We start from the raw sequence: 9138 nt of genomic DNA, 5'->3' as shown, positions 1-9138 counted from the left end.
AGAGCAAAGAAAGAGAAAGGTAAAAGAAGGAAAAGGGAGAAAAGAGGAGAGAGAGAAGGTAATACATAGTGACAGAGAGATATTCATCATAAACAGCATCCATCATGACCTCTATGGGATCAAGAGGCATAGTTCCATATAACTAGAAGGACAGCTGCAAAGCTATTATATGAACAGATTTACATGGACATTCTCTGTTGTAAAAATGAGAATTCCATATTTGACTTTACAAACACAATGTTCTCGTTATCCTGAGTTCCGCAACTTCATCTGTAACTACAAAAAATATATCTTCTTCCCAAATGTGTTCATATGTCCTAAGCACTTTCATATTTTCCTTGAGTGTAAGTATCTACTCAAGACTTTCTTCACAGCCCCTTTCACCTCCTTATTCCTCAGGCTGTAGTTGATGGGATTCAACATTGGGGTTACCACTCCATAAGTTAACCCAATGATCTCATCAAATGTCTTTGTGTCCTTTGACTTAGGCTTCATGTACATAAAAAGGGCTGAACCATAGAATAAAACTACTACAGCAAGGTGGGCTGAACAGGTTGAAAAGGCTTTCTTTCTCCGCTCAGTAGAGTTAAGTCTCAGGATGGTAGAGAGAATGAAAACATAGGAAATAAAAATTAACAGTAGGGGAATCACTAAGAAAACAATACTTGCCACTGTCATAATAAGCACGTTGATGGTGATATCTGAGCAGATGAGTTTAAGGGCCAGTAACTCACAGGTAAGATGGTCGATGACATTATTCCCACAGAAAGGCAACACCATTATTAGGACTGTTTGCACTAAGGAATTCAGACAGCCTATGATCCAGGACCAAGCAGCCATGTGCACATAAAGCACTCTGTTCATGATGATGGGGTACCTCAGTGGGTTGCAGATGGCCACATACCAATCATAGGCCATCACAGCCAAGAGGACACACTCAGTGCAACCCAACCCAAGGAGACAACCATCTGCAGAGCACAGCCAATGAAGGAGATGGATTTTGTCTCAGAGCTAAATATGATGAGCATCATAGGAATGAAAGAGGATGTGTAACAAATATCCAGGAATGAGAGGTTCCCAAGGAAGAAGTACATGGGGGTGTGGAGGTGAGAATCCAGTATGCTGATGATAATGAGGAGACTGTTTCCCAGGAGGATTATCGCATACATGATGAGGCAGAATATGAACAGAAAAAGCTGGAGCACTGGGTATTTGGAAAGTCCCACCAGAAAAAATTCGGCACCACTGAGTAATTCCCCATCTCCATGTGTCCATGTCACAGGCACAGTTCAGATAAGTATATGACTTCAGGAAATTTAATTTTATAATTTAGTTTAAAACATCACTTTTACCTGCAATATTTTGATTTTTCATTCAGCTCTGGGAATCAGGAAAGGCATGGATACAATTTTAACTTTATTGATGACGAAAGTGAAGCGCTGAGAGATTCAGTACTTTGTACGGCCATGCAGTAGGAGAGGCAAAGCGACCAATAACCCCAAAAATTGTGCTGTGAAGTGTCAGGCCTCTAATAAAGTAATAGGGACAATGAAATTCTAAATGTACGTATAAATCTCATTATTAATGAATATTCTGAAATAAGATCTTTTAAAAAGGAAGCTGGTTCTATTTTTAAAATAATACATCATGTACAGTTAACACCATGGCATTTAGCTTTGTTGTGACTTTCTGAGCCTCAGTTGGTTCATGGTAATATGTGGGAAAGAAATAACTCTAGCAATTTGTTGTGAGTATTAAATTACATAAAATATCTGAAGTGCCTATTATAATGCATGGTTAAAACACCGTATATGTAATTATAATACTTTTATAATTATATCAGTTATTATAATTATTAAGTCTCTTGACTGACTCAGAAAAATTTATGTAGCATGTTTAAGGTGATGCCACTAAAGTTTGAGGTCCTAATGGACAGACTTTGAATATTTTCTCTTCTCAGATGGACATGTATCTATTCTTCTTTCAAGGACCAGTCTAGAGTTAATCTAGAACTATTTGAGATTGATTGCAAGGAGTATCCAGGGGTTAAGTGGCCTGGGTCCACATAAGTACAATTTTTTCAGAACCTGGCTTTCTCCTCTGTCAGTATAGGTCACTTGTATTCCTAACACTTCCTAATGCATGTATTCCTTTAAATTTCGTAATCATTCTCTTCTTTTTTTGTCACCAAAATCCTTGATGCAAATTTTATGTTTTTTTTCAGGCAAGTTAATATACTAAAATACTAGTATTTAATGATAAGTATTTTTTTTCCTCTTAATCTTTATATATACTATGTTGGAATGTATCTCTGTCTTTTTCTTCTTCTTCTTTTTTTAAAGATTTCATTTATTTATTTATTAGAGAGAGAGAGAGAGCACAAGCAGGGGGAGCAGCAGAGGGAGAGGGAGAAGCAGACTCCCTGCTGAGCAGGGAGCCTGATGTGGTGCTCAATCCCAGTGCCCTGGGATCATGACCTGAGCTGAAAGCAGGCGCTTAACCAACTGAGCCACCCAGGTGCCCCTATCTCTGTGTCTTCTATATTATTTTTATTTCATAGCAAGAAACTTTCTGATAATGAATATATAAAATGTGCTTATAACAGTTCCTGGAACAAAGGTTTTATGAATGTTGGTAAGTATTCAATGGCTGGCCCAATAATAGCTAGCTAATATTTATTGAGAACTAACTCTGTGCAAGGCACTGTTATAAGCACTTTACCCTATTAACTCATTTAATATTCATTGCAAACCTATGAGGTAAGTAATTTATATAATAGCAGTATGAGATACTACTATTATCCCTGTTTTACAGAGGAGGAAACAGATAAATGGAAGTTAAATAGCTTCCCCAACATCTTGTAGCTAGAACCAGGATTTAATACCTGGTAGTCTAGATCAAGAATCAGCCTTCCTATCACAACACTATAGTACCTATCACAGATCGTCTTTTTTATCTCTGAAAATACTACATGGTCCTCAGGTGTGTTGAAATTAAACATTCTTGCCTTGTTTTTTTCTAGCCCACATTGATCTTTCCATGTATAAGTTCCTATGATATACAATGTTAATACTGTATGAAAACTTACCTGTGCTCCAGTTGTTTTGTATTTGTCTGATATAGTACTTTGAAGAAGACTCTCCTGCAACCAGATTGTCACCCCTAAGTGTTGCTAATATAGAACTTCTGGAGCTACTATTGACCCTTCTTCCTTATGCTCTGTTACAGCCATACTGAACTCCTCACAGTTTACCCTGAACATCATTCTCATTCTTCTTCATGCTTTTGTGTAAGCTCTCATCTTAAACTGGAAAGGCCCCTCCCTGTTATCACCTTTTTCTAGGAAATCTTCTGAACTAGTTTGGGTAGGGTTCCCATTTTGAGTGCTTTCACAGAACTGTGCTGACTTCTCTCATAGAAACTTTCATTTATTCAATTTTTAGCACAGTAGATACTGTAGTGTTATCAGAAATCCAACTGGGATAAAGATAGACACTGATCCTCATTTTGACACTGGACACAGATTACTTAGGAAAGAGGTTACACTTTTAAGAAACAAATAATTTCTGTGCTACATAAAGAGTTTAATGTCCAAAAAATTATGGAACAGCTTTCAAATTATTTTATCAAGCTAAAATAACTTTTATACCCCAGTGTCAAAGACAGAATAAAACTATGGTTTAATCTCATTTGAATATACATGTAAAAATCATAAATAAATATAAAACCAAATCAACTGTATAATAATTTCATAAATTCAAGGCATTCCAAATTAATATTTAGAAATCAATCAATATAATATGGCAAACAAATAGGTAAATAAAAAACCCTATGTGATCACCCAGATAGATAATAAAAAATCATTTGATGGAATTTTCTTTCTTAATAAAAATTTAGACAGCCAACTTGATTTTAAATGATGAAACTGCAAGTATTTCCTTAAAAGTCATCCAATGATTACTTTTATCATCTTCATCATCATCATCATCATCATTTAATAATTATTTTCCTGAAATATCCAACCAATAGATAGTCATAATTTCTTTTTTTAAGGATTCTGAAAATTGGGCGCCTAAGTGGCTCAGTTTTTTAAGCATCTGCCTTCAGCTCAGGTCATGATCCCAGGGTCCTGGGATCGAGTCCCACATCGGGCTCCCTGCTCAGTGGGAGTCTGCTTCTCCCTCTACCCTTCCCCCCTGCTCAAGATCTCTCTCTCTCTTTCTCTCTCTCAGATAAATAAATAAAATCTTTAAAAAAAAGTTTTAAAAAGGATTCTGAAAATCTGGTATGTGGTGGTGGGACATACTATAATATGTGAAAAAGCATACCTTCATTTGTTATACCATCGAAAATTTCAATCTTGCTGGGCACCTGGGTGGTTCAGTCAGTTGAGCATCTGACTTTTGGTTTTGGCTCAGGTCATGATCTCAGGGTCAGTGAGTTGAGCCCTGTGTCAGGCTCTGTGCTCAGCACAAGTCTGCTTGAGAGATTCTCTCTCTCCCTCCCCTTCTACTTCTCCCCCACTCATGCTCTCTCTCTCTCAAATAAATAAATAAAATCTTAAAAAAAAAGGAAAATTGCAGTCTTGAAGAACAGTTAAGGACAAGGAAAAATGGTCATGATATGATATTATCAGATAAAAACAAGTCTCACACAGTATAAATTATCATAAATATAAATTTTGTATACGTATCGCTGAAAGAAACCGCATCAAAATATTAACTACGGTTTTCTTTGTCAGATTTGGTTTTGAGGTATTTAAAATTTTCTTAACTTTTACATATTTTTCGTATTTTCTTTAATAAAACTATATTTCTGATTGTAGAAGTAATAAAAAAAAGAATTAAATTCTTAACAGGGAACTGCCCTGGGGCAAAGATTGATATCTTTGTATTCTTTCAAATGATTAGGAGATTACTGAAGAAGCCAAAAGGTCCAGGAATTTGTTGGACCCAGCTTTCTCTAAAACCCAAGAAGGGAAAAGAACAGTCAATGGATTGGAAATTGACTTGAGATGTTCTGGTGCTTTATTACATACACTAATTAATGCCTTTTAACATTCTAATTTCAAACAGTCAATCTCACAAATATATCCACTCTGAGAAGACATACTGACACAGCCCAGTTTTTGCAAAGGGATGCTAGAGCCCACTATTTGGAATGTAACCAAGGTTAGCAACACAGACAGGGTGCAGTAACAGTATCACGTAGTAAAACGAAAGAGGAGATATCTTCCTGAAATACAAGACCATGGGGAAATAGTGGGGGCTTCTGTTACTTTTGCTTCTTTCTCTTTGTCCATGAAAAGGTGAAGTTTCAATTTCTTGGTTCCCTGAGCTTTGTTCATCTCCCCCAAAGGGCCTGTCCTTAGATTATTTTTCACCATTGGGCACCACCTATGCAAGGAAAGAAAATTCTGAAATTCATGGATCATGTGCATCTACTGTCTTCTATCTGTATCTGTCAACAGAAGCTTGTCTATAAAGTATATAAATTCAGCCAGGATTTCATGTTTTGCCCCATGAGCCTCTTATATCAGGCTACATGACAGCTATCCTGGAAAGCATCCTCAGGAGAAAATTCTTAGCACTGGGTATTGAATTCTAGTTCTAGACGTAGTGTCCCCTATTGTTTATAAAGCAACTTTGTTCCTCACAATATGAAACATCCCTCACAGTAGATCCCCAGTGCTTGTCTGAATAAATAAGCCCTATGTGCCTCAAAAGATAATAATAATGGATAAGGTGGAATGAACAAAGGCAAAGACAAAAAGCAAAGGCCTTTTCTCCTCTTTCTACATGGTATTGAGAATTATCCTGTTGTTGGTTTTTGCTTTTCTTCACTGTGGAAACCAAGTGCAGTTTTTTGTTTGTTTGTTTGTTTGTTTTGTTCCTGGAAACGCAGCAAAAGTGTTTAGCTCTTATCTGGTGGGAACTTCTATCTGAGCAATAGTCTCACTCCTGGAATTGATTCACCTTAACTCATCTTGCATGCTCTGACCATCTCTAAGGCTGTGCTATGGAAGTCTACTGTGCCCTAATCCCTTTATCCCTTTGTCGGGACCTGATAAGATTTATTTGTGAAACAACACCATGTCTTAAAGGAAAGAACAATTGGCTTGGAGTCAGCAAACGTCCAGTTCAGTCTCTGCTCTGTGTCTTCATAACTGTATAGATCTTGGGTAAGACACTTAACTTGCCTGAACATGATGTGTCATCTGTAATTTTAGCATAATAGCACCTATTTTATAGAATTGTTTTGAAGATTATATGTGATATGTAATAATCCTTGGCACAGAATAAGAATACGACACATGTTAATTTAATCCAGTCTCTCAGGTTGACATTTTCCCCCCTTTTTCATCCTAAGGAGAATTGAATAATTTAAAATTATGTTCATAGATAGTCAAGATACTTCCTTGATTTAATAATTCTTTTTGTCCATATTTTTTTTTTCATTTTTTAATTTGGAACTTTTCAAATTAGTAAAAAAAAAGATTGAGGAATAGTTATAAATTGGAATGGAAGAGACAAGAGAGAAAGAACAAGTATATACAATGTGGGATCCTGAGGAGGATCCTGGAATAGGAAAAGACTGTGGAAAATTTGTGAAATTTGAATAAAGTCCATAGTCAATATAATGTACCAATGTTAATTTCTTATTCTTGATAATTGCACTATGGTTCTGTAAGATGTTAACATTTGAGGTTAGGTGAGATATATAAGGGAACTCTTTGAACCAATTTTGTAACTTTTCTGAAAGTTTAAAATCAGTTTGAAAGAAAAAATTTTAAAATATATAACATAAATTACTTATGATTTATCATTTCCATTTCTCCTTCTCTTTCTGAAACAAATCTTTACAACTGTGCAATGCTTCCTATTCAGTTCTTAGTGTAGGATTCTTACCTTCTCCCCCATACAAGTAGGTATCATGGCTTGTTGAGACTTCAGTTTCTAAAAAAGGTTGTAGTTTTAGACACAGGCACATTCATCCCTATAAATCATTCCTTTTTCTAGTATTTTACCAACTTCTTTGTGTCCAGATGATAGATTCATTGTTGCCCTTCCTTAAACTAGTTGACATCTTTGCTCTCCTTTTTGAGCTATGGGGCCCACTGTTAAGAACACCACCACCTCAGATTACTGTGGGTAGTGTCAAGGGGAACAGACCAAAGGTAAGACTGTCATCCCTACTAAAATGTTCTGTCTTGAATTTGTATCAACAGTAAATAAATATGTGTTCTCTAATCTCTGGGCCCTAAAAATGTCCAAAGGACCTATCCATGGCTCTGGTAGCCAATTTAAATACTTCTTTCTTTTCCTCTAAGGAACCTTGTAATCCCAGAAGTGATTTAAAGAGTATCTTTAAACTGTGTGTAAGGTAGTAGTAGCTCTTAAAGCTTTAGGGATATTGTCTCAAAGACCTAATTATAGTATAGCCTATTAAACAAGAAATTATTTTTTAATAAATTAAAAATTTCCTGATTAAATAAAGAATATTTACTTATCACAGAAAAGCTGGGAAACTTGGAAAAGTGCAAAGAAAGAAAAATTCATCCATAATTTCAGTTGTAGTAACTATTAATATTTTAATATATTCATATACATGTACTACATATAAACTTAAGAGCATAGTGCAGTTCTGACTTTTTAACCTACTTTCTAAAAATAATTGTATGTTTTGAATTATCCTGTGTCATTTTTTAAGGCAATTGTAACTGTTGTCAAAATACTTGTAAATGGAAACTAGGAAACGAAAAGTAAATAGAGAGTGAAACAGTAATTCTCCACTTATCTTTGACTTTTGAGAGTAATGACAACGGAGAAAGACTGGGATCAGAGATTCTCTTCATTCCCTATTTTTAATGAGTAAAGCCTCAGCCCCCTCACAGAGCTTCTTAAGATGCCCTTTTTATAGAATGGAAAAGTCAGTATAGTACATTTTTCCTTGGTGGCTGGAAAAACACAAGGATGTGATACCAAAGCTATGGGTGCCCAGCCTCATCTGAATGGCCAATACACTATTTCCATTGCTTCCCAACTACCCCCTCTAACTCCATTACACTATTTCCATGGCTTCCCAACTGTTTCCTCTAACTCCTCTAACTCAACTGGCTCTCTGGCCCTGCTATGATGGTTCTAGATCTTATTATTTTAACTTCATTCACATTTACATTACACTACCACCTCTAGAGTACATTTATTAGTAAGAGGGATATGACTTTAATGAGGAGACTCAAGATCATTTGTAATAGATAAACTATGAAGCAAGGAGATAGAATGAATATTTTTTTAAAAAGTAATAGCCAACACAAAGGAAACAAAAACAAAAATAAACTATTGGGACTGCATCAAACTAAAAAGCTTTTGCACAGTGGAAGAAACCAACAAAACAAAAAGGCAACCTACTGAATGGGAGAAGATATTTGCAAATGATATATACCATAAAGAGTTAATATCCAAAATATATAAAGAATTTATACAACTCAACACCAAAAAACCCACAAATGATTTGATTAAAAAATGGACAGAGTACCTGAATAGATATTTATCCAAAGAAGACATACAGATCGCCAACAAGCACATGAAAAGGTGCTCAACATCACTAATCATCAGGGAAATACAAATCAAAACTACAGTGAGATACCACCTCACACCTGTCAGAATGGCTAAAATCAAAGACAAGAAACAAAAAATGATGAGGATGTGGAGAAAAAGGAACCCTCATGCACTGTTGGTGGGAATGCAAATTGTGGAAAACAGTATGGAGGTTCCTCAAAAAATTAAAAATAGAAATACCATACAATTCAGCAATTCCACTCCTGGGTATTTACCCAAAGAAAATGAAAACACTAACTTGAAAAGATATGCACCCCTATCTTTATTGCGATGTTATTTACAATAGCTGAGATATGGAAGCAACCCAAGTGTCCATCTATAGATGAATGGATAAAGAAGATGTGGTAAGGATCTAGAGGGTATTATGTTAAGTGAAATAGTTGGATAGAACGACAAATACCATATGATTTTACTTATGTATGGAATCTAAAAAACAAACAAATGCTAACAAACAAAAAGCAGAAACAGACCCAGAAATACAGAGAACAAACTGATGGTTGCTGGAGGGGTGGGGGTG

The 9138-nt window shown here is 35.7% G+C and overlaps 1 protein-coding gene across 1 annotated transcript; it reads right to left on the bottom strand.

Annotated features, from left to right (window-relative positions):
* Window positions 1-327: 327 nt before the first annotated feature.
* On the bottom strand, window positions 328-3281 carry LOC116641311 (olfactory receptor 13D1-like). Its single transcript, XM_032418979.1, is given in 3 exon segments — window positions 328-956; window positions 959-1261; window positions 3254-3281. Coding segments are annotated over 3 exon segments (960 nt in total).
* Window positions 3282-9138: the final 5857 nt, after the last annotated feature.

Source organism: Phoca vitulina, unplaced genomic scaffold (assembly GCF_004348235.1).
Source record: "Phoca vitulina isolate PV1807 unplaced genomic scaffold, GSC_HSeal_1.0 scaffold21, whole genome shotgun sequence".
Classification (NCBI taxonomy): Eukaryota; Metazoa; Chordata; class Mammalia; order Carnivora; family Phocidae; genus Phoca; species Phoca vitulina.
This window is presented reverse-complemented; position numbering and strand designations above follow the sequence as displayed.